The 26,366-nt window shown below is 39.8% G+C and overlaps 2 protein-coding genes across 13 annotated transcripts; one reads left to right on the top strand and one right to left on the bottom strand.

Annotated features, from left to right (window-relative positions):
• The first annotated feature begins 1,433 nt into the window (after positions 1–1,433).
• LOC131222497 (uncharacterized) lies at positions 1,434–5,675 on the top strand. 4 transcript variants are annotated; one of them, XR_009160073.1, is made up of 4 exons: positions 1,435–1,647; positions 3,451–3,639; positions 5,330–5,459; positions 5,556–5,675. XR_009160073.1 is itself a non-coding variant. In XM_058217579.1 (3 exons), exons 1-3 carry the CDS (start codon positions 1,470–1,472, stop codon positions 4,733–4,735), a joined length of 543 nt encoding a protein of 180 aa, XP_058073562.1. In that variant the 5' UTR covers positions 1,434–1,469; the 3' UTR covers positions 4,736–4,880. The 4 variants fall into 4 exon arrangements, 3 of the variants coding, with proteins under 3 accessions (XP_058073562.1, XP_058073564.1, XP_058073563.1); XM_058217579.1 differs by lacking the exons at positions 5,330–5,459; positions 5,556–5,675 and adding an exon at positions 4,560–4,880 and having other exon boundaries at positions 1,434–1,647; XM_058217581.1 differs by lacking the exon at positions 5,556–5,675 and having other exon boundaries at positions 5,330–5,547.
• Positions 5,676–7,088: 1,413 nt separating this feature from the next.
• Positions 7,089–25,862, bottom strand: LOC131222495 (E3 ubiquitin-protein ligase makorin). Of its 9 annotated transcripts, XR_009160069.1 has the most exons (10): positions 25,674–25,857; positions 22,676–22,763; positions 21,776–22,569; positions 14,541–14,610; positions 8,980–9,068; positions 8,794–8,859; positions 8,330–8,380; positions 8,147–8,211; positions 7,977–8,067; positions 7,089–7,526 (listed from the first exon to the last, which is right to left on the bottom strand). XR_009160069.1 is itself a non-coding variant. In XM_058217576.1 (7 exons), exons 1-6 carry the CDS (start codon positions 25,682–25,684, stop codon positions 8,826–8,828), a joined length of 1,086 nt encoding a protein of 361 aa, XP_058073559.1. In that variant the 5' UTR covers positions 25,685–25,857; the 3' UTR covers positions 7,089–7,526; positions 8,794–8,825. The 9 variants fall into 9 exon arrangements, 3 of the variants coding, with proteins under 3 accessions (XP_058073559.1, XP_058073560.1, XP_058073561.1); XR_009160070.1 differs by lacking the exons at positions 8,147–8,211; positions 8,330–8,380 and having other exon boundaries at positions 21,776–22,442; positions 22,520–22,569; positions 25,674–25,862; XR_009160067.1 differs by lacking the exon at positions 8,330–8,380 and having other exon boundaries at positions 8,147–8,240.
• Between the last annotated feature and the right edge of the window lie 504 nt (positions 25,863–26,366).

Below are 26,366 nucleotides of genomic sequence, written 5' to 3'. Positions count from 1 at the left end.
TTTATAGTTTAGGAAACTTTACTTTCGCACCCTTGTGAAAACCGCCTCAGATTTCTGTAATCCGCAAAAGATCCGGACTCGAATTTACATAACCTCGGAAGCTTCGACTGGTCGAGAGACCTCCTTGACGGATCGAGTCATTCCCTCGACCGATTGAGCAGCCCGGACACCAAAAAACACAAGTCACTGGAATTTTGAGTCGAACAGCCCTCGACTAGTCGAGTGGCCCACTCGACCGGTCGAGTCGAGCATTGTAGATTTAAGGCATCTGTCAACACATACTGGGACCTATCAATATTTTACAAAATTAAAATGGTAAAGTAAGTTGCCTTTACTTTTATATCATCATTTATATATATTTACAGTTAACCAACTAAGTTGTAAAGAAATTTGCAATCATTACACTTTTTTTATTTATTACCATGTTGGTCTGTAATAAATAAATAAATAACCTAAGGGTACTTTGGTATTTAACACATCAAAAAGCTTGAATATCATAGGGATTTATTTGGTAATTTAAAATGGAGTTTTTATCCAAAAATTCCTCAGGCATGTAACATTTCCATGACATGATTTGACTCTCAATATTTACGTAAAGGTTCCAAAGAACCCTTCATTGGTCATCAAGTAAAAACCACACCAATCTAACAATTCTAACTATCAAATCAATGGCCTATGACATTGGCAGCTAAGATCGTTTATTAAAAATGGCCTAATCTACAATTTTAACCATCTATTTTTTGGGATCCATCAGGCTTGCTTACGGTTCAAAAGAATCACCTTCGTTAAAAAAATCATAACCAGCCCATCCATGTCTTGGAAATGGAAGGCTATAAACATCACCAACCTTACTAGTGACTTATATCATGCAATCATTTTATTTTCATTTTTTTTTTCGAGGCCATAGCCCATAGCCCATAAAACATATGATCAACCTAGTAGACGGTCCAGATTGATATATTAGACTATTCAAGTGTTCCAATGCAATTAGGAACACTATAACTTATATAATCCTCTGAGAGCACCGGGTCATTTCTCTTAGTCTAATATGAGAGATGCTGACATCTAACCAGTTGGAGGTCCAACGAGCAGATAACTTCCAATACGCCAATGAATGTGAAATCCAACCCGTCCAATATGTTGGCCCCAAAATGAGAATCACTTTATGAAAGAATCATCTCCATTCACCTAGTAATCAAACCACACTTATATTTTCTATTCATCAGCAGCTAAACATTATTTTTTGGATCACTTGATTAGTAAGATGATGATTTTTAAAAAGTATTATTCTCATGGTGGGGCCAACATATTGGACGGGTTGGATTTTGTATGAACATGAAAGGTTGGAAGTTATTTGATGGATAGACGATTACTAACCGTCCAAACGGCTGGATTTGAGCATTTCTCATCCAGTATTATCCTCCAGATTTCAAAAGAAGGCCGATCTGTCCCTCAAAGAAAAGAATCCCATGGCTTTGAGTGGTAGCCTTTCACTAAAACTCCTCTTAAAGCCATCATATTTTACGAAAATCAGAGCATCCAACATCAAAGAAAGCTCAAATCTGAAGAAATGCCTGAGGTGCAACACTCTCTACCAAGATAAGGATAACTCTCCTACTTCTTGCTTTTTCCACGGCCATAAGACAGGTATGCCTTTCTATCCTGTTCAACTTTGATACTCTGCCTCTCTTTGTGGATGATACGCATGCACTGACTATTTGTACACGTGGCGTACATGTAATTCGAATTATGTGTCCCGGTTTAGATGTATTGTACACCATAAATTACACTTGTTCGATTATATGACTATCTTATTGGTGGAAATTTGCTGGACGGTTGAAATAAAAAGATATTCAACGGTCCCACTTCAGCGATTCAGTGTCCGCGAATCAGAGATTGCTCTACAGTCTGATTTTGTGATTGCAATTGAGGCATGGTTGGTTCCACAATTTGGGCGGTTTAATTTGAGTTTACGAATGCCACGTCTGGGTATATCAAGCATCATCCACTGCCAGAGTATCAAAGAGAGTTGGGCCATTTCCTTTTACTACACAAACATACTTGTGGGAGATCCGGGCCGTTCATCAGGCTAGTCTACTCTTGCATATTGGTCATGCGTTGAATGACCGAATATCACAAACATGGCCACTTAGCATTTCTGGGACACTTTGATGAGTCTAAAATTGCAAATGGGCGGAGGCAACTAGTGATGGAAATGGGTCAGGCCAGCCCATGGGTCAACTGGCCAGAACCCAATTAAATAGGTAGTGAGTCAGGCTCGGGCTAGAAATCTGGCCCATTTAAGTAAATGGGTTGGGCTTAGGTTAGGCCGTACCTGACCCAAACGGCCCATATATTTCATCAATGGAATGGACCAGATGACCCAATCAAAGGCCCAAAGCAAAATATTGAAAAACATGCATGCATACGATGTATGTATGTGTCATTGTCATCATCATTATCTAAGCTTTTATCCCAATTAATTGGGTCAATTACATGAAACCTTTTCAACCATTTCACTATATCAAGGACCATGATCAGTGGACCATAGGTCGTCAACTCCTTCTCACTGTCTCTTTGCCTTTTTAGATGCCCTTAATTTGTACTTAACCATAACAGACCCAGTTCTCGGTCTCTCGTCGTGTCTTGTCACACATTCATCTCAACATCTTTGTTTTAGCTACGCTCATCTTATGAATATGTTATTCTTTAACTGCCCAACATTCTATATATAAAGCATGTTTGGTCTTATACCAATGTTATAAAAAATTCTTTTCATTTAAGTGGTACATGACGATCACATAAAACTCCAGAGGCACGTTTCTTTTTCTGCCACCTAAATTGAATTCTATAAGAAACATTTTTCTCAATCCCTCTACTCTCACATACATACAAGTGTCCACTAGTTAGGTTGGGTTGGGTTGAGCATCCATAAGAAATGATTCAATTTTTTTCATCGGGTCTAGGTGGAGACCAAAGATCTAAGTGACCCATCCAGCGAAACAACTAAAAAGATAAAATGCTAGGTTAGTCGAGGTTGACTTGATTGCAATTAAAGGGGTCAGGTCAAGTTGGGGATGGGCTTAATGAATTTTAAGTGAGCCTGGTTGGAACATAGGGTAATGAGTCAAGGGTTGGATTCGGGTGAGAATTCGTAAAAGGGTCGGGCTTGGGCTGACCCCTACCTAACCTGAGCCTGACCCGTAGCCGAGGCTCAGGCCCATCTCTCAACAGTCAGAAAAAAGGAGGGCCAGTGGTCCAAATTCAACCACTAGAGTTGCTCACTTGGTATGGGGCATGTTCACAATGACCACTACCTAATGAATGGCCCGGATCAATCACACGCATGCATACAATGGTGGGAACCAGGCCCTGGATTATAGCTGTCATGCGGGCTCCCATGACTGACGTCCATAGCTACATTACTTGATGTGGTTGAACTGTCTGCAGGAGAGAGAGGATTGTTTGCATTGGCACCCCCACACCAGGGGATAGACGGCGAGTGGAGTGACAGAAGTGGAGTGATTGTTTACAGATGGAATGAGAAAGGGAATAGGCCAAACACAGGAATTGCCAATTGGAAGAAAAGATGGAGCTGCTGTGCTGAATACAATGAGAATGCACTGCCATGTCGACGAGGTCGGCATGTTTGTTATGACGACGGTTTCACACTTTTCTAGTTCTCATCCACTTCCAAATTCTCTGTAGAATACTCTGCATCATGCATTGCTCAAATCCAACTCAATGTTCTATAGTTACATTACATCCAAAAGAAGTGGATCGAAAACAATGGTTTGTCTAGTACAGAAGTGTCTGAGTGCGCTTTAGTGTGTTTAAGTGCATTTAAGTGTGACTAAATACAGTTCGTGTGTTAAGTTCATCTAAGTGCTGTATACTTATATGCACTGAGACAGCACCTGGATGCACATTGTACACACACAAAGCTGTGTTGGATTGGGTGGATTGTGGAAACATAGTAAGGTTGCGTTTGGATGCTCAATTGAGTTGTATTATGATAACTGGATTCAAGAAAGTAGAAAGGAAATGAGGTAGAATAGAAATTAGTGAGTTTGAAGTTGGGCTTGAAATACATGGAATTGCAATTAGGATTTGGTCATTGTTATAGATTAAAATGAACCCACCTCCATTTGGGTCATTTCCTTATATAAACTGAATTTTATAGCAGTTCAATTCAAATAGGCATCCAAATGCATCCTAAGCTAATGAAGGCTCCCAAACCTTTGAACTGAAGAGCTTTTAACTTCAGCTCCAGGTCACAATATCACCAGCAAGCTTGCAAGGAACTATGGCTAGCTGCACAAAGATGAACTCAATTAAGAGCTAAACTTTTCAACCTCTCATTGTGTGGGCATGGTCGTGTGGGATTTGGGAATTGCAGCAAAATGTCCATGTTTAGACTGGATTCTCATCTGTTTTTATCTTGGAACCTGTTGATGGACCACACTCCGAATAATGTCTAGATTAGCGGTCTACATATTCTCAAATTGATCGTTAAGAAGAGAGAAACAACAACACTTCACATTCAACTGAAATAATAGGTCATTGGTTTGTTTCGAGCTGGACGTTTTTGGGACGTGCTCCATCATCCAAGATCAACAAACTAGCGTTGTGGATAACTGAACCATGGGTCGTATTTGTCAGAATTGGAAATGGGGGGGGCCTGGTACGACTCGACTCGAGACCAGACAAGTTGGTCCAAGTTACCAAGTCTTAAAACCTTGCTTTGAATAGGTTTTCAGATACATGTATAGATAAGCATGTCATTACGTTTCATTCCTACCATGTATATTTCTGTATTTAGATTTCTCATTGGATTTGGATGACCAGTCATCAAGGTCTTGAGAACGGTTTAACTTTCACCTTCCAGTTTCATCTGCTTATTGATGCAACATGTATCAACATGTTTTCAATATGTATAGATCAAACCACTACCCTAGAATCTGTTATGTTCAATTCGCAATTTCTTCATTGAGCAATGCGTCCACTTCGATGTCGGCAAATTCCCAGATGATAATAGACAAAATCATTGTAATCTCAATGGGCCTACACCTTCCTCAACCATCCAAACAAACACCAGAAGAGTGTCTCAGGACTGTTTGCCCCAAGCATTACCCATTAATCCAAGTGTTCCAAAAGGCCACATTTCTCCGAGGCATTTGTCAAACAGTTCCAGGATTTCATTTTCTTTGTCGGCTTTTCGAATGTTGTTCCAACTCTTCGTTGATTTGATGGGCTGCACTGTGAATGACTCATAGCCATAGAATCTCTCCAATGGGATGATCCTAACCCGTTGATCGATGGCCTGCAGATTTTATGGCTAGAGAAGGCTGAAGATTGAATGATTTGGCCATCCCTCCGTTGGGGCTCTCTACTTGGATGGTTTGGATGTGATGCTTTAGGGACAGGTTTGGGGCCAAGGAAGTGAGAATATGGATCTGGTAAAGCCATGAATTTGCTGTCTGGATTTGAGTTTATCAAATTGCAATGTCTGTTGTTTGGTAATTAATCTGAAATGCATTTTCTCTATTTGGCAGTAACAAAACCTTGGATTTGGACTTTCGTATTACAAGAGTTCAGGGGACCTAGTTATGCAACCAGTAGGCCCAAGCCATCCATCACCATGTCCCAAGTCATCCAAGCTATCCATCTTATGGGTAATCTTCTTTATATATATATATATATATATATATATATATATATATATATATATATATATATATATAAAGACATGGACTGCAAATCCCAAACCTCCAAATGGATGAATTGGCCCAATGAATGTCTCTCTTTTAAACATTATTATTTGCCAAAATCAGACTGGGCGGTTTTACAGCTAGGTTGCACGGCAACTTAAATGAACCATCACTGAGTATTCATACCCGTTCATTTCTTTCATACGTGCGGTCCACCTGATTTTGGAGCACTTGGATCCAATTCGTCCATGGAAATGGCTTCCAACAATCAAGACCTAACACTCAGCTGCATACAATGGATCTGAACCATGCATCTAGTCGATCCAGCCATGGGTAGGCTGTTGCAGCAAAACCACGAGATCAGAAAATCACATCTGTCGAATGAACCGTGCCTTCCAAAGGACGACACTTTCAAGCAGAGGGGAATTCCATTGGTTCCTCGTGTAGAATCATCGAAAAGCATGACCTTTGCAATGCAAGCCAATCAACAATGGAGCCAGCAGATGGAAGGTCCAGATCAAATGTCCGCAGAGGAAAGGAGCTCTTAAGAATCATCTTGAAATCATTGTCTCAGCAAAATTGATCCTGAGAATGGAGCCATTGCTACTGTTAATTGGAGTTGTTGGATACTCTAGCCGAGTATGAGGCTTGATAAGTAGGTTGATCAGGTTGGTTAATTCATTCCTAACCTCTGATTAGCAGACCAAAATATTTTTCATGCTTAACCATCTCTGCAATGGTAAGATAATCAAATAGCAAGTTCTAAATGCCTGCATATCATGCATCACACTTGAAGCCCAAGCATCCTAGTTTTTCTCACTATTAATAGGGATGATTGCTTGCAAGATTACGAATTTTTGCAATCTACAAGCAGTGTAGATGGACTATTATCTGGTGCACACGTGCATACAAGGGGACCATTAAACCATTGGGCCCTGGTATGGTTGGACCACCACACACCAACAATCACTGTTCAAGCGATCCTGCTCCTCGAGAGCTGGTGATGGACTTTAAAAAAGGATTTCATCTACCCAAAATTGTAACTTGAAGACTGCAAAAGTTGCAGCATGCAAGCCAACATTCCAAATCTCAACCATTAAATTAACCTGCGATGGATTTTAACAGGCATTTTGCCTGTGGAAGAACAAAATGGAAACAAAAATTCAGAAGGCATAAAAGACGGTCACACGCATACAGCTAGTTGTAGGTGATCTGTCCTCCAGCTAGGACCAGAGAGAGAGAGAGGAGGAGGAGGAGAAAAGAAGAAGCCTGTAATCCGTGATAATCCACCGTCAATTCAACTTATTTAAAATAAAAAATTAAAAAAAAAACAGACAGAACCCAAAAGGATCTTAGAAAATAGTGTGCCAAGAAGAATGAACAAAGGGAATACATTTTCCATGAAAACCTTGACTAGCATGAGTACAAGGGGAGGGATGTATCCAATAATATTTTCTTTTGGACCATATATAAATAATGGTTTTCACCATCATTTCACGCAAACATTCATCAAAATAACAACAACAACAAAAAGGGGGGAAAAAATTCAATATACAGTTGATGATGGCATGAAACTGCACAATGATTGTAATTATTCCGAATGGCATTTCTCTTCATATGCAGAATGAGAAATGCAAGGGGGCTTCACTAGAAAAGAAATGTGATGATGAAGGGTCTCAACACACTCACCCTTCTTTCTTCAAATGTCACCTTCCTTTTTTTATTGCAAATGTAATAATCAAAGCAGAGCATTATTCATGTGGTCATATAGGCCCACCTTTGGCTCTTTTTGTTTTTGGTCCCCAGCAAGCAATTCTGCACTTGACAATTAAAAAATGATGAGGGAGGATGATGATTGAAAGAAAAGCAGGAGAAGAAATGAAGATTTACAGAAAAGGTAGAAGGATGAGATAATGAGAATGATGGGCATGGTAATACCATCGATGAATTTCTTAAATTGTGGGCATAAGTGCATGAGAAAGAAAAAACAAAAAATTGAAAAAAAGTGTGGTTTTTTGGTGGTCCGCCAAGTTTGAAACCTCCGAACATTTTAAGCCCTGGTGAAGCACCACCATTACAGCGGCAGATACGGTGTTTCATTCCAGCCCGTGTCAAAAGGAGAAATTAATTGAACTAAAAAATAATGTACGAGTTGAATATTGTATAAGTTTTCAGTACAAGGTAGCAGTAAAATGAATTTTGAAGGCATTGCAAGGGACAATCTGCAGACGAAATGTAGATACTGAAGAGAAATGAGTATGTCACCTTTATACGCAAGTGGAGCACCAAGGGCAATAGAGCATACTTTCGGCACTTGAGATGGCAGATATTTCCTGGATTGCAGTATGTATAGGTCCTGAAGGCAGTGTCATCGTCAGGGGAATGAAAAAGGAAGGCAGCATTATACATGAGAGATCTGCTAGCCATGCATGCACCTTCCACACATGCTTTTACATGCTGACACGCGTGCCAATCAGGAATAGTGTGTGAGACATCTAAGCTGTATATAAGATGAGCAGCACCATGAAGCTGAAATAGCATAAAAATCACACAGGCCTACTCATCAGGAGCATATAGAGAAAGAGAGACCCCTTCCTTTCTACAAAAGACACTTGTACGTTAAACCATCTTCTAAGCCATCCAGCATTTTTTGCACAGGGCTATCCTGCCTGTTGAATAAACCATCCTGAATTTTCCTCTAGATCATCTATTCACGATGGAGCCCACCTTATGCACAGCTTAGGTGTCCCAACAAATGTCCAGTTGACAAGCAATGATTTAAATAACAGTTTTGGAGTGCAATTTGCCTGGGGACCAAAACCAATACAACCCACCCCAACTTCAATCCCGCACAGATCCATTTCTGTCCCAGTTTCAGTCCCCTATCAGTCAGGTGACCCATTTCAGGTCAAACCAAAAACAATAAGACTGGACAGCACCAAGTTGTTTCGGACATCATTTAAAACCATGTTACCAGGTGGGTGATGTAAGGGAGTGTAGGGCTACAAAAACTCTGTACATAAGAAAATTGAAAAAGGCGCAGAAAATTAGAGGTAGAGAAGAATTGCGACATCAAACTTACATTTAAGCTTTTTAACAAGCTCAGCTCACCCATTATAGATGCAACCTACTAAGGAAGTCTGAGAGCCTGAAAGAACCATGAATTTTGTAAGAAACAAATGCAAGCAGAAGGATACAGATGCACCAGATAGTGTGCTTGAATACCAAAAGAAAAATTGGAGCAAGTGATGACACAGCAAAGCCAAACCTGATATCTTTAGCTATCACAGTGTTTCCATCTTCAGCGCCAAGATGGCGTAGTACCACTTCTTCTAACCGGCCATCACGGTATGCATGCTGAAATAACAAAATGCATGAAATCAAGCCCTGGAAAATTGGCAAGCTGTAATGAAACAATTACCATAACAGGTATGCTACAAGTGGAAGACACAAGACATGGAACCCATAGCATGCAATTATCCGGGGAAAAGGCGATGATCCCTCCCGCCCTCTCAATCAGTTGAAAAGATTCACACAGGTTACAAGGAAGCTAGCACTTACAAAACATGACAAAATCAATAAAAACAATTTCATGATGGAGTTCCACATTAACTAGAGATAATTTGATTTCACTACTAACAACAGGGATGGATGTTTCATATGATAAACAGACCATCGATGCCACTAACCAGTAGTTTGCACAGCGTATCCCTTCTCATAGATTACATTTGTTATCTATCATGAAACTTTATGAGGAAGCAACTGGTTCCCGCCATGGAATTTTCAATGGGATAAGCTTCATAATGCTTGGACAGAGATCTATCCTAACTTTCCATACAGTTTACAAAAACTTACAGGGAAAAAAAGGGATACGTTAGCTTCTGGATTTAGCATGCTTAAATCTTCTTTTCATGTCAGTATCACATTAGCTTAAGCTTCACCACATTTGGTCCTAAATACAGATTTGACTGGCTGCATTTTTCTGAATGGAACATCAACAGCAAGGCCGCCAAAGGTAGAACTCATAAATTATCATACCATCTCTGAACTAAAACTTAGGAGGCAGATAAAAAAGACCCACATGAATCTACAGTGCCAAGAAATTACGAGTGGACAAAACTAAAAGATCATCTTGAAGAGTCCTGTGAATCAATGCCATCTGCCTCAATAGAGAAACCATACCATCTCTAGCAATATATATAACACACACACAGAGAAACCATCTCGCGTGCGCACACATACACACACACACAGAACCAGTCTCCTGCGAGCAAGACCGTAAATGGCTTGTCATGCAAGCAAAGGGTTGGCTGGATGGGGTGGACCCCACCGTGATCTGTTTCCCAAATCTGCTCCGACCACTAGATGGGTGATCCATTTTTTGCTTATGGCTAAAAAACCAGCCCCGTCGGTGCTTCAGGTGGACCACACAATTGGAAACAGCATACTGGGCAACACCCACCCTCCAAACTATTTCCCTTGGTGTGACCCACTTGAATTATGAATGGGCCTGATTTTTTGGCTGCAAGCCTAAATTTGGTATGGCATCTAATGGTTGGAGTAGATTTCACATAACCATTGTGGTGAGCCCCTGTAAAAAATCAATGGTGGACGTCTCTCCCAATTGTTTCCTTTGGTGTGGCCCACCTGAACAGTAGGTTGGCCTGATGGCCCTAGGCCTAACATGGAATGACACATGTAATGGTTGGAGTGGATTTCACGTACACATCACGGTGGGCCCCATCAAAAATCAAGGGTGGTGTTCCCCTTCCAACTGTTTCCCTTGGTATGGCCCACTTAAATCACGAATAGGGCTGGTTTTTGAGCCCTAAGCCTAAAATTGGGCATGCACCTAGTGGTCAGAGTGGATTTCAGAAACACAACATCGTGGGGCCCACCTGAGCCGCCTGACCCCTTTGCTCCCTCCCTACCCCCACATATGCCCACGCACGCACAAGGATTTTAGAATGGATGCCTGTTGGATTGTGAATCCATGCTGGATGCAGGACCACGAGAGAGGGAAGTTGGAGAAGAATAGGTCTAATGGTGTCGCACTAGCAATTTGAGAGCCTCACACTCTCAATGAAGAATTCTAATCATTGAAGAGGAGAGGGAAAAAACCTCAAAAGAAAGTATTCATTCAATTTGACAATAGAAGTCTCTACATACCTTTGTGTACAGAGTCCTTGACCAACAAGCTACTACTCGCCACACAACTAACCTACCATTCTAGTCCTTGAACATTGAAGCAAAACAAAAGAACAAACTAAAAGGAAGCCAGGATGAGCGTGAATGCACGGTGGCATCACCGTATAATCAGATCCATACAAATGTACAACCAGATCTGGCCCGTACAAGATCCTTTCCAAAATTGAACAGACTTTATAAAGAGCTTGGAAGTAATTTCTTGGCCCCGATCCCCAAGATGGAAGGAGCCCAATGCATCAAAGACTTCCGCCCAATTATCCTCTTAGGAAGCCCCTGCAAGATCCTTTTCAAAATTTTGGCTCAACCTTTGAGACGGGTCATATCCAGTGTTGTCTCCCGTTTCCAATTTGCACTTGTAGAGGGTAGGCGGATTCTTGATTCAGTGTTATCGCTAATCAATGCATTGATCCATGTGTTAAAGACAAGAAATCAGGTATCTTATGCAAGCTTGATCTCTAAAAGGCCTACGATCATGTAGACTAGTCTTTCCTGGATTATATGCTGCAAAGATTGGGGTTTGGTTTTACTTGGAGATCCTGGATGAGAATATGAATCTGTGTCTCTTCTCCTAAACTCTCGGTCTGATTAATGGATCCCCCTTCAGATACTTCAGGTCTTCTAGAGGTATTCACCAAGGGGACCCCCTCTCCCCCTTTCTGTTTGTTTTGGTGACAGAATCCCTTAGTGGAATGCTTTCTAGGGGAAAAGCTATGGGATTATATTGGGGGTTCTCGATTAGGAATTTTTCTATTTGTATTAATCATCTGCAATTTGTTGATGATACGCTCCTATTTTGTGATGCAGATGAGGTGATGATAACCTTCCTAAGTATGACAATCTACCGGTTTCAAGTGGTGTCTGGCTTAAAGGTTAATATGTCGAAAACGGAGCTTTTTAGTATAAACCTTCTTGTAGAGGTGTGCTCTTCCTTTGCCAAGTCTTTTGGTTGTAAGATAGGAAACCTCGCTACGCTATATGTCGGACTGCCTTTGTGTATAAGTAAACCCCCTCTCTCCCTATGGGATAAATTTGTGGAAAGGATGGAAAGATAGAGCTCTCTTCTTAGATGCTTAATGTTTTGTCCCTTGGGGGGGAGTATCAACTTGATTAATGCCTCCCTTTTGAGCATGCCCATTTATTTCTTGTCTCTGTTTCAGTGCCCCTAATCTATTATTTCAAAAATCGACAATCATCCGTAGGAAATTTCTCTAGCAAGGAAGTAGTGACTCCTTCCAAGTTTCCTTTGCTCAAGTGCAAGGAAGTGTGTACTCCCTATTACGAAGGGGGAGCGGACATAAAAAAACATTGAGATTGTCAACAGCGCCCTCATTGGTAAATGGATATGGAGATTCGAGACTGAATCTAATAGCCTCTGGAGACAAATCACAGTGGCTACGTATGGGACTTCACCCCTACGGTGGTGGACTAAGGAAACGTCTATTTACAAATCATCCTCTCTTTGGAAAAATATGGCCAGATTGACCTCGTGCATTCGTTTGAATGTTTGTTTCTCGCTTGGAGATGGCAATAAGATGAAATTTTGGCTGGACCAATGGTGTGGCCACACTACGCTTGCAGACGCATTTCCTTCCCTGTTTGTTCTATGCCCTAACCAGAATATTGTTGTACTGATTGCTTTTATCAGAATTGTCAAGGGCAATGTTCAAAATATAGGTATCGCATTACGTATCACATTCTTGGGATACAGATACTTATTTGTTATCACATGGGAAATATCAATTGTGTCGTGTAATGTATCACTGTTGTTGGAAACATAGGGAAACATTGGGAAATTGGTTAAATTTTTTGATGAAACTTTGATGATTGTTAAAAAAAAAAAACATCAATACACACTTATCAATCAAAACATTACAAAAAACAAGTACACGTAATAGGTTTTCTTTGTATGGGGTCCTAATCTATGCGTTGTCTAATTGAATTGATGCAAGTATATTCAATGTCTATTCATATAATTTATAAATGTAAGAAGATGTGTGAAAACACAAGCAATACATTCAAAAGCAAAAGAAGAATCACTAGATTAGGTTACATACATGTTTGATTTGATGTTTAGACACAGATTGCAAATGACTTGCGAGAAATTAGGAAATTTTGATTTTTTTTTTTTTCAATTTTCCGCAACTCGGCCCATCTCCAAATCTCAAATCGAAGCTCCCAATTCATGATTTTTAATGCAAAACATAAAAAATCATGGATTTGTAACAATTTAACACTAATTTAACATGATTTATAGAAAATAAAAGGATTGAAATTCGAAAATGCTCACAAGATCGAACATGTGGGATATATCGCACAAGTGTTTTTCGTATCGCACTAGTGGGATACAAGACATATCGTGGGATATATCGGCCGATATTGTCAATACTTAAAACACTGGTCAAGGGGGAGTTTGGATTCCTCTTTTTGAGAGAAATTCAAAGATGAGGAGATTCTCGAATCTATTTCATTAGTCTCTCTTGTAGGGTATCAATCCTAATCCTGCGGCTCAAGATTCAATGTCTTGGAAGCTATCCAGTTCCAGAACTTTCTCTGTCAAGTCGTTCTACAATCATCTGTCCTCTTCGAGTATTTCCACTTCTTGCTGCCACACAGGGGGGAGATTTGGTCCTATGGTACCCCTCCCAAAGTGGCCACTTTAAGATGGCTAGCTAGAAGGAATAGGATCCTTACTATTGACAATCTCAAAAGGAGAGGTATCGCACTGACCAACACCTGCCTCTTATGCCTAAACGAGACAATTGATCACCTCTTTGTCCATTGCAAGTTTATCGCCAACATTTGGGGTGTGACCTAGACCATGCCTTCCTCGATCAACTATTCTGCTCTTGGCATGTGGAGTCCGATGGATTGTTAGGCAAGAGAAATGGTGGTGTATCTTGCTAGCGATGCTTTGGGCATTTTGAGCAGAGAGAAATAATCATGTTTTTAGTAACCAGAGCCTCTCCTCCGCAGCTATATTTTCCAAGGTTCTCGTTCTATTCAGGTATTGGGCGTCATGAGTTGAGTGCCTTTCTAGGTTGTGGCTAGGGATGTAGCCTCTGAATTTTTTTCTTTTTTCTTTTTTGTTTTTTTTTTTCCTTTTTTCTCTTTCCTTCCCTCTTTTTTTTCTCTTTGTAGGGCTTTTGCTCCTTTTCGCAGTTTTGCTGTCGTTTAATAAAGTCACTTATCTTTCCAAAAAAAAAAAAGATATGGTTGCATGGCCTGGCAGGAACGACCATAATAGGTTACATCTGATCCTCCGGTAGTGCCAAAACCGTGGGTACACATCTGTAGGTCCTGCTGGTGTGGGCCATTCCACAGCAATGCTTGACTTTCAAAACTGAAATTATTGTAAAATTTAACATGCTACACAAAGTCACCAACAGAATATGGAACTTAGAAATAAGCTACAGGTGCAGAATATAGAACTTAGAAATAAGCTACAGGTATCCCTTAAAGCAAGTTACTAATTAAATATAAACCATAAGCAAGAATATGTTTAGAAGGCAAAGTACCTTGTAGAAACAATAGTTCCAAAGGGGCATGTCCCATTTCCAATGAGCAAATTCTTACTAATTAAATATGAACCAAAAGCAAGAATATGGTTAGAAGGTGAAGTACCTTGTAGAAACAACTAGTTCCAAAGGGACACGTCCCATTTCCGAAGTCAAAGTACCTGCAATCAATAGAACTGCCAAAGAAGAGGTATTAAAATCCTCTCTCTTAAAGGCTGCTATACAATCCCAAGTAAAATAGATGACATTAAGGTCGACAAGCATTTTGGCAGTGCCTCAACATCTAAGCAATAAAATGCTAATAAAATTCCAACTGGTTTCACAATCAGATCAGCCTTATGGATCCAAGTAACTAAGTCATAAAAGTTTAACGATTCCAATATAACAATGTCGCATGTAGCACATCCATGTAAACAATAGAATACAATCGAGTGGAAAAGAAAAGAATACAGATCCTCATTATAATATGCCCTAATCCATGCATCAATCCAAAGTCTTTTCTTTTTTTCTGAAAGATGATAATTTATTCAAAAAGGCTGAAGGCAAATTTACAAGAAAATAAAAACACCCCCGACACTACAACAAACACTGGAAGCTATAAGAAACTTGCGCCCGTTCCAACACATGAGCTTTGCCCTTAAAAACACTCCCCGTATCTGCCCCTCACGATTTCTAAAGCATCGATCGTTCATTTCAAACCAAATAGCCCACAGGCCTGCTAGAAGAGTTCAAGTGCCAAACTTTCCTCCCAACCCTTCCAATTCCCACGCCATGCCAACTCAAAAGAAAGTTATCCATAGAGTTCGGCAAGACCCAGTGGACTCCAAATAACTTGAGGAAGTTATTCCACATATCTCTAGCAAACAGGCATTGGATGAATAAATGATCCACCATCTCCTAGGCCTGAAAGCATAAAAGACAGACATTCAGCAAGATCATATTCCTTTTACGAAGATGATCCACTGTAAGGACTTTTTTCCTCCCTACTAACCAAGAACAATGCCCTCCACAAAAAAGATGTCAAACAACACTCCCCTGAATTAGCCTCCCCGCTTATTAACAAATAAACGGATTTCACTGAGAACTTTCCAGATTTTTCTTGTAACCAAACCATTGGAATCCGCTTTAGATATAATCGGTGAAACCTTGGAAAGCATATCGAGCAAACAGACAAAATCTGAAATTTCATTGTCCGTCAAATTCCTTCTAAACTGCGGAGCCCAAACAACTTCCTCACCCAAAACAGAAAAGAAACTCGCTACTCTAAGATCCGACTCTTGAGAAATTCCCATCAACCGAGGAAATAGATCCCTTAGCCTTTGTCCCGCCACCCATCTATCTTCCCAAAATCTGATATTATTCCCATTTCCTAGGTTAAACCCAATTCTTTCACCAACTTTATGACTCACCGCCGCTGCTGACTTCCAAAGATAAGAGGCTCTATAGAATGACGACGACCTAATCCACCACCCCCTCTTCCTCCCCATATTCTCTACAAGTCAACTCTCTCCAACAAGAATCTATTTCAACCCCAAACCTCCAAACCCACTTCCCTAGCCATGCTAAATTCATATCCTCCAATTTCCTAAGACCCGCACCCCCTTGATCCGCAGGCTTACAAACTTCTTCCGACTTCAGGAGATTAAATTTATGACTTCCTTCCGCTGCTTTCCACATAAAGTCCCTCCTAAGCTTTTCCAAATTATTTAGAATTGACTTTGGACATTTGAATAACAACATAAAATAGACCAGGAGATTTGACATCGCCTTCTTGATCAACAATCCCCCCCTCCGCCCCCCCAAAAAAACAAATAATAATTGACGAGTTTTCCAACGAAACAGATTTCTTTCAAACCTCTCATTTACTTTATCCCAACAATGTTTCCCTGGTTTACCAATACAGAGCGGTAACCCTAGATATGACATTGGAAAAGTACTTCCCTACACCTGAATTGATAGGCAAAATTCTTCGTTTCCTCCTCCTGAATTCTTACCCCCAAAATTTCATTCTTGCTAATATTGATTTTTAGACCCAAAACCGCCTTGAACGTTACTACAATTGCTCGAAGATGTTCTACTGAAAGCGGCAAAACCTCGCAAAATAACAATGTGTCATCCGCATATTGCAAACGAGTAACATGAAAATCTGAATTATCCACTTTAAACCCTTTCACAAGAACGATCTCTGCCCCTCTATCTAACAATCTGCTGAAGGCCTTCATAATCACTATGAACAAATACAGCGATAAGGGATCCCCTTGACTTAAACCTCTCGATGCTCGAAAGAAACCATTCACCAAGACTGAAAATTTTGCTGACTTTTCACACCCTTACATCCAAGCCCGCCACTTAACTCCACATCCCAATCTTGCCAGCATATAAACCAAGAAGGCCCAATCTACATGATCATAAGCTTTTTCTATGTCCAACTTGCAAACCAAGCCTTTTGACCTTCTTCTTACACGCATCAATACACTCATTTGCCACCAAGAAATTGTCAATAATTTGCCTTCCTTTGACAAAAGCCCCTTGAGATTCTAAAATTGCTTCTCCCAACACCACTCGAAATCTAGAGGCAAGTAACTTAGCCAAGATTTTGTAATGCCCTACAATTAAACTGATGGGTCTAAGGTCTCGAGGGCTTTCTGCACCTTTCTTTGGAATTATTGCTAAGAAGGTGGCCCCCAACTCCGAAGCTATGTAACCTTTCTCACAAAATTCGTTGATGAACGCGGTCACATCATCCTTAACCAGTCCCTAAAACTTCCAAAAGAATGCAATCGGAAAGCCATCTGGCCCTAGTGCCTTATCGCCGCCCAAATCCTTCACCACTTGTTTCACTTCTTCTTCAAAGAAGGCCTTCTCCAAAGATTTTGCCACTATCGATGCAATAGGATTAAAAGACACATTATCTAGAAGTGGCTTCTTCCATTGGTCTCGCGTTAGCAGCTTCCGTAGAAATCTACTATTGACACACAAACATTAGCCTTACCCTCTTTTCTTTCCCCCCTCAACCAAGATAGATACTATCTTGTTAGCCCTAGCCCTTGCACTCGGCATAGAATGAAAGAATTTTGTATTGCGATTGCCCTCTTTCAACCAAAGAGCCCGCAAGCCTTGTCTCCATTTAATTTCATCTTCCAACAATCTTGCATTATACTTAGCCCGATGAACTTCTCACCATGCTCTCTCCTCTTCTGATAGGGCTTGAGACTCTTCTTTCGCATCAAGAACCTGAATTTGTTGCATCAATCCGAAGTTACATGGCAAAAAGCAACAGTGGAAAATTCTCTTCAATAATAGCCATTTAGGCCCTTTCTTATGGAAGAAGAAACAAAACAAGGTAAAAGACATAAACGTCAACAAGAAAAAGAACAAATACAAAACAGCCTATGGAATCAAAGGTTCCTATAGATATGTAGAACCACAGGGTAAAAGAAAACTACTTAGAAGTGCTTCTAGAGGTGAGGGTGAAGGATGTCAGATTTAAAGTGAGCCATGTAAGAGGATTTGCTTTGAAGAAGAATTTTGGATTGAGAGGTCCTTTGCATCTAGATTTCATAGACTTTACTCTATTGCTAGGTGAAACATTGTTGTCTTAATTGCTATCTTAAAATTAAACTAAAAAAAAAAAAAAAACATTGTTATCAAATAGTCATATGAGCTCATGGAGGATAAATATAGTCTTTGCATTTTCATCCTAATCTATGGGATAATGAGATAGATCCCTATGGTGGCTGAGCTTCTTAACCTTCTAGTGGCTGAGCTTCTTAACCTTCTAAATGAGGTCGTCGTATGTGCCTTTGTGGGATCTACGGGCAAATGGTCATTTTTCTTCTACAAGACTCCTCAAGGCTTCCAGTCCAATCAGGACTATGAAGCCACCACAAGCAGAAGTGTGGGAACTTATGCTCCACCACATGCAGAGGCATTCTGTTAGACACTTGCAGCCAGGAAGATCGACAATCTCCAAAAAGGAAATTGCTCTCTTTCAATCATTTGTTTTATATGTAGTAGAAAAGATGCAGAATCAATTATCTCTTTCTTAGTTGCAAGTGGCTATCCATATTTGGTCCACCTTTTTGTCTCTTTGAAATTGATTTGGGTTCTTCCTAGATTCATAGCGGACCCTATGGATGGATGAAGTGGTGGACCTTTTAAGCCTAATGGCGAGATTTTATGGAGGATGCTCTGGCTTGCTATCATGTGAGGTATTTGGAAAGAAAAGAAAGGAAATGATTTTTAAAAGTAACTCCTCAAGTATCACTCAACTGAGGAATTGTTTGACCACATCTTTCTTCATTGTCCATTCACTAGAGAGGTGTAGGCCGGTATCTTCAATCTGTCAGAAGAGTTTTGGGTTATGCCATGCTCGCCTTGTTTGAAGTGCGGCATGCTTCAGACGGTGGTAATCTTGGGCAGCATAAATGGAGCCTTGTCTTGTTGGCCTTTCTTTGGACGATGTGGCTTGAGAGGAGTGGCCATTGTTTTAGGAATCTTAGAGGGGTGTTCTTTTCCTTTTGTTATTTTCTGCTTAGTTTGCTTTTGTTTTAATAAATTGCTTCATCTTTCAAACCAAAAACAAAAAACAATAAACAAAAGTATCACTCAACTGCCTACCAAAGTTAATTGGGGCTTTGTTGCTGAAGAACTCAAAAGGGATTCCTAAACCCAATCTAATCCATGAAAGGCAGAGGATCATCAAAGATTATCAGAAACCACACCCAAATGTGGGTTTTAGATGGCTTCTCCCTGGGGTAGTGTAAGCTTAGTATTGATGAGAGCTCGACAATGTAGACACCCCACATGATGTCATTGGTTTAGACTCATTAACCTCCACTCCTAAAGAAGAGCTTGCACTGATCCAAATTTTGGAATCTTGACTACTAACTCCCATTACCCTATCAAACATAGCCTATGCCCAAATCCACCCCAAACCTCACAAAAAAAAAAAAAAAAAAACCCTCCAGAAACCAATTTATCAGAACCTAGGGCAATCCAAGAGGTGTGAAACCCAGCCTGGCCCAAAAAGGGGGCCCACACGGCCACACTCCATATTTTTTTGGAGGCCTCACTGGGACACTTAAGGAAACTTTTTCTGTGTTCCATGAAATGCTTCTTAAAAGAGGGTGCTCCCTGGCATGGAGAACCTTTCTCCACGTCCCAGATAGCACCCATCTCTTTCACAAGTCTCCAAATTCAGGCTCCTATTTCTTAGATTGTCTACAGGTCCATCTTGAAGCCCATAAAATCTAATTCCAATGAGCCTAGTTTCAGCTCAATCCCATGTCCATGAACCAATATCTAAACGAAACATCAAAAGGTACACCAAAATCAATTGACTGTTGCGAACCAGAAATTGGACTCAACTTGCATACCCCATATCTCCCTACTGCTAGGAATTTCATCGTCAAACCAAAACCATTGTTTAGCCAATCCAATTTAGTTTCCAACCATCCATAGATCACCCAAATTCAATGCCTGGGCGCTGAGATCCAATTGAAAAAATGAGAAGTACATAGGATGATTTTCATGCAGGAAACAATTTGAAAATGACGAATATGTCCTTGCATGGAAACCAAAAGCCCAAATTTCACTTTCTTCTGACATTTTGACCCATTACCAAAAAACCTTGAAGAATCTTAGTTTGACCCTGAAGTAGCATCTTTTTTTAACTACCCTCCTAATTCCCTCGGATAGTGAAATCTTGATTCTACTCCTCTCAAGCTCTAGGGTTTTACAAGTACCAAAATCGTGTCCCCCCTAATTCACAACCTCCTAAAACGTTCCCTCCGTTCTAAAAACCATTAGAAACCCCTCAATTTACATCCAAACCACCCAACCAACTAACTAGGATGATGCCACTTGTTACCCATACTACCCCTTAGCACACCCCCATCCTTCCTTCAAATTGCAAGTCTACCCCCTTGAAACCTTTCTAAAATGAGGCATTTTGTACAAGGAGTCATAACTTTTTAACTGTCTAAGTGCCAGAACCCCTTGAACATATATTTCCATAGAGAATTTTTTGTAAGAATACAGAAAATTCAAGACTCATAACAATGAAGAGGGAGAAGATTTGGGAATTAAGAGCTTGGGAAGCTCCTCTCCTAAAGGCTAAGGAGTACAGCTCTACTCTCCGGAATAGTGGGCCATGGCTTCGATAACCTATAGAAGAGAAGTATTCTCTTGTTCTTCCTTTCCTCTCACTTCTCTTTGAAATGCAAGCAAGGCAAGAGCCTTTTTGGTGTAGCCTCTACAGCTGTCCAAGGAGTCCATCTCAAGCTCAAATACATCAAAGGGCAACGGATCAATCACTGATTTTCCACAGTCCTTCCCTGTCCCATCTTCTTCCCTTTGCTTTCTCATTGGCATCCCCTTCTTCTTTATGATTTTGGGCTAAATCAACTATTTGTTATACTTCCAGTTTTGGAATCTCAATTCTCCAAAACATTTTATGCAGGTGGAGAACGTTGTGTAACCCCTTCTCCATAACCAACGTCCTTGCTCAAAGCCTCTATATGAAGAACTTTTCCAAAGAAATTTCCAAAAGAGAAAAGGTCCGCACTCCTTGACATTCAGAGAACATATCAAGGATTCAAGTTGTCCTTAAAATATAACTTCAATTAGCCAGTGGAGACCAGTAAAGCTGACTTTACTCTTTGGTAGAGTTGTCGTTCCGTCAACAATGGGTAATCCCAAGGCAACTGGGATTGAAGATGTGTTGATAGATAAAAGTAGTACTATTAATCTTTCAAAAAAAAAAAAAAAAAAAAACAGTAATATTAAGTTTTCCAGGCTAGCTGGGATCGGAATCTTACATAGGGGGGAGTACTAGGGTTTCTCAAACTCCTCAATTTCTACTATTACATCAATCATAGTTTCGATGAGTTTAATGGTTTCACAGAGTGACTGGAAACTTGTAGTTACATCTTAACAAATAAATAATAAATGCACGGCCCTCCAAATTTGACTTTTCCAATACGATTGCTTTACTAGATTTACTATATTTCCTAGTATAAAATACATAGTCTTGAGATTGTTCATACAATCAAATATAGGTTTCTTACGTAACTTTCTCAAAATATATATATCCTATAGTTACTATGGTTACAATTCTACCAGACATGTCTCCTTCATTCCATTGAAGATCAGCTTTACGGTTGGCATTATGAGAGTTCGAATCCCTCTCTCTTTGTTCCCTCTGATCGCTTGAGATTTATCTTTCGAAGAAATAAAACCATGTAAAAGAAGATACCACAAGCTGGTGACCAACGAAAAGAAAATATAAAAATTAATCCTAATGAACAAACAAATATAAAGATAGGAATATCACAATACCTCAGTTTGGCTTTATAGTTATCGATTATCTCTTGCTTTTCTTCCTTTGTGGAATACCAAATAACACTCGGAATGACAAAGTATGAGAGTTTGCGACATATCGGACAGGCCCTCAATGCAGTGTTGACATCCATGCCAGAGGTCGGAGAATTGCTTCGCCAATTCCGAATACATGATATACAGAATGGATGATCGCATTCAGATAGCAAACCAAACTTCCTTTCTGCAGGAGTAGCTTTCGAAAGCACTCGATCCAGGCATACACTGCATTCTATCTCTTGACTATGCCTCAATGCTTCAAGGCGTTTTTTATTTATCTGACACTGTCTTGTATGTTCGTCTCTTTCATCAGGCCTGTATGGATGCAGGCAGTGCTTTCCACAGGTGGAACATAAATCTCCATGAATATGGGGACATCTTTCACCATGAGGACACTTACCAGCAGCAGCAAATGCACAAATAGGTCGGTCAGAGGTTCCAACAAATTCAGAATTGTCAGCATTCTCATTTTCTGATATGGTATTATCTTCAGAATCTTGACCCCATGATGGTCTACCTGGAGGGAAAAATGGTTTACTCAAAGCTGAAAGCTCTGTAGGATTGCTCAAGGCTGGTGCAGTTTCCCCATTCAAAGCAATTTGAAATGGACGTGTGACTTGATCACGATCTGAAACCAGATGCAGATGAGAATTCGATGATGATGAGACAGAAGCCTGTGGACGAGAAGCTTTCACATGGTCATACCTACAACGGCTGCCATAAGAGCACACTCCTTTCTGATAAAAGGTACATATCTGTGACCATAATCAACAAAAAATGACAAAGACTGAGGATTATAAACTATCCTGGGCACCCTGGAATATCTAACAGGAAAAACGAAGTAGGATTATATATTCTTACATTGTTTGCCTGATCTTTCCAATCATGTGAAAATTCACAGTGTTCCCCTTTTAGACATGCCCCGTGTGCAAAGAACTTGCAGAGAACCCTAGAGAATCGTCCACAAATAATGAGGACAGCAAAAACTCTCTTTTTCTTTTTTCCAAAAGTAGACAGCAAAAAGCATTTTGGCAAAATTCTACAATAAATTAAACACCCAAAAGATCTTTGAAGTTTCAGCACAGAAAATAATGCTTTGCTTACAAGTAGGATTGCAATTGACTTTTCTTCTAATGATTTTATAATTTATAAAAAATAAATAAATAAATAAAAATCTATTAGTGAAGATGGAGAAAAGCCTCTAACGCTCAAATAGAAGGGATGGAAAAATTGTATAACCAATGCCCAGCATTCATGGGTAATAGCATCTTCTCAAATGTTCAAATGATTTGCTTCTCTCCATCCTTTTGCCAAAATGTTGGCAATACAATATCATGGATCTCATTGAAGACGGAGAAAAGCCTCCTCCAAAGCTCAAAAGGTGGGTGCGGAAGGAATGCATTTTTCATGCTTGGAATAAATAGTCTGTCTGACAGTTGGTTCCATTCCATGTATTATCAGTACTTTCTTATTTTGTGCCCTTCAAATTTACCTAGATACATAACTTGTTTATACCAGCTTGTAGCTTCTGAAGTTCCGAACTTCTTTTCTTTTCCTCTCTCTTCTTCTTTTTTCTTTTTCTTCATTCTTGTGTGTGTGTGTGTGTGTGTGTGGACCAGCAGCATTTTACACAAACCCAATCACCCATGAACCAATTCCAACAGAATCATTTGAAACTATTCTGACAAATCAGCTTGTACCAATCACCAATCAATCTAACCAAACTCCAAAGAAAATATATTAATTATGCAACACACATCTACAGTTCAACGTGTAAATTTAATGAAGATTCAAGTTTCAATATCCCTTCACATCATTAAGACAAGAGAATTTAATAAAATAAACCAAAAAACAAAAAAAAACAGAAACAAACTTGATATTCCCATCCTTGCTAGTGTAACTTGGCCGCAAGAAGTTCCTTCTATGGGGTGTTTTAACAATCTCTATAATGACCAATTTAACCTTGTGGCAATCAAACTAACAATTTCTTTTCACCTTATGATAATTGATAAAAAGGAAACCATCACCCAGCAGCATTTTACGCAAACCCAATCACCCATAAACCAATTCCAACATAATCATTTGAAACTATTCTGATCAATCAACGTGTACCAAGCAATCTAACCAAACTCCAAAGAAAATACATTAATTATACAACACACATCTACAGTTCAACGTGTAAACTTAATGAGATTCAAGTTTCTTAATATCATTCACATCACTTCAATAAAAAGAATTTAATAAAACAAACTTGATATTCCCATCCTCACCAGTGTAACTTGGCCACAAGAAGTTCCTTCTATGGGGTGTTTTAACAATATCTATAATGATCAATTTAACCTTGTGGGAATCAACCTAACAATTTTTTATTTTATTTTCAATGCATAAAATTCAAAACGCTTGTGAGTTCTGCTTTAAAAATGCATTTGGTTACACCAAAAAATCATAAAATTATCCAAATTCATGAAATTTAAATTATTCCAAAGAACTTCAAGTTTTACATATTCCCTTTCTTAAAGGTAACAACAAACTTATTAGCAAGGAAAAACTTCTTAAATTCCCATAAAGATCCATGCTAAAGAATGGGGTGCCCAAGTCCTCAATTCAATACTAACAATCTTTAAATTTCTCAAAATGGCCTTATATCAATAGAACATATAATATATACATACATATGTATATATAAGAATAAAATAATCCAGTAGCCACAATAAAAAGAGCTACATAATTTATGTGATAAAAATCCATGTTAACATGAAATCCGTCTCACATCCCATGTGTAGGACATCCACACCATGCAAAGGTGGGCCGCACCATGAAGATCGCCTTGCCAAAAAACCACGTAAAGTTCACTCATCCAACAAGGCCCCATGCATGTAAATAATTGAACTAGACCAGCTGGCAATCTGATTAAATGTACTTGTGTGGGCCCCTGATAAGTGGACCAAAATGTTTTTGCACCAGGTGAGTCAAGGTGGGGGCCCACCCTTCTTCACAGTTCAGATGTCCAACAAATGCGATATGCTGCAAGTGAAAAAGGTTGTTATGCTAATCGTTTGGCCAGCCTTAAAAAAATTCATGTCGAGACCTGGTTGAATTCCAGCCATTATTAGAAGAGAGACGCCAACGACCGCCCACCCCCAAGTGCCTAATTTCTGGGCCAAGGCTATCTTGCTATGAGCCCAGCACAATGATTGTCTTACATGTGGTACACATGTATCACGTCGGCACAGTTGATACAATTCGACTCTTCAAGCCTGTTCTCCTGTAAATATACATAGTAGAATTCCTGGCAATTCTTTCCCAGCATCCAACCACAGTTTCTCGATTCCACATAATCAAATTATCGGGAATTCACATCTCGGAATTGCATTCTTGAGTAATTCCCAAATTACAGGGTGCCAAACGACACCTAACCTACAATCAATTCTATGTGATAAATACTCCTTCAAAAAAGAATCGATGACCTACAACGGGCTGTAGGGAACCTTATTCTCCAATTAACAAGCATTTTGCCATTTTAAAAAATAATAATAAATAAATAAATAAAATCGTATTTTCAAGGGCGAACTTGGAGACCAGAACTCTTAAAGCCATAATTAGGAATGGGTTGTAGCATCAACCGCTTGTAGGTGGTAAAAGGAAAACACCATGCAGGAACAAAGAGCCTAATCTAATCATCAAACCCTAAAATTACATACTCAGACATTGAAAACTTATCCAGGTTAGGGGAAAAACACACAGGAACTTGAAAAATAAAAATTAAAAAAAAAATCAAGAGATTAGGAGCTGTTCAGCCAGAAAAAAAATAATGCGATAAGCATTTCAGAAATTGAAGAAAAAGAGGGGGGGAAATCACCTCTTCGGCATGGCGGATGGAGATGAAAGGTATATGTTCGAATTTTCGAAATCGACGAGTTGAAGAGAGAGACACCGAGAGAGAGAGAGAGAGAGACGGAGCGTAGTTGCCGGAGTCGGATATGAAGGGGCGGAAATTTATGCATTCTAGGGTTTTAGCGGTTCGTTTCGAGGGACGTGGATCAGGTTCTACCCCACCCGTCCCTAGCAACAGACAAGCGCTCTGAGAGTCCACCGTTATGTAAGGTCTCTATCCACACCGTCCATCCATTTTTTTCATATCATTTATACTTAAAATGCCAAAGATGAGTTTGATCCAAGGCTCAAATGGACCACACAGTAGATATTAATCACCTACCGTTGAAAAGTTTTTTGGGGCCACAGAAGCTTTGGATCAACCTGATATTTATATTTTCCCTTCGTCCACATATATTTGACCCTCTGAACTGGTTGAATGGAAATTAACCATCACGGTGGACCCTTGGAAGGTTTCCATGGTGGGTGTTACTGTGGTGTGGTCCAATTAAGCCTTTAATCTGCTTCATTTTCAAGCCAATACCCTAAAATGACACGAAAAAAATAAATGGACGGTGTGGATAAGCCCATACATAGCGGTGACCCTTAAAGCCCCACCCATTCCTAGCCATTGACAGTCGAAGTAGTACCCAATCTGCATCCATTTAAGGGTTACACT

Source organism: Magnolia sinica, chromosome 13 (assembly GCF_029962835.1).
Source record: "Magnolia sinica isolate HGM2019 chromosome 13, MsV1, whole genome shotgun sequence".
Classification (NCBI taxonomy): Eukaryota; Viridiplantae; Streptophyta; class Magnoliopsida; order Magnoliales; family Magnoliaceae; genus Magnolia; species Magnolia sinica.
This window is presented reverse-complemented; position numbering and strand designations above follow the sequence as displayed.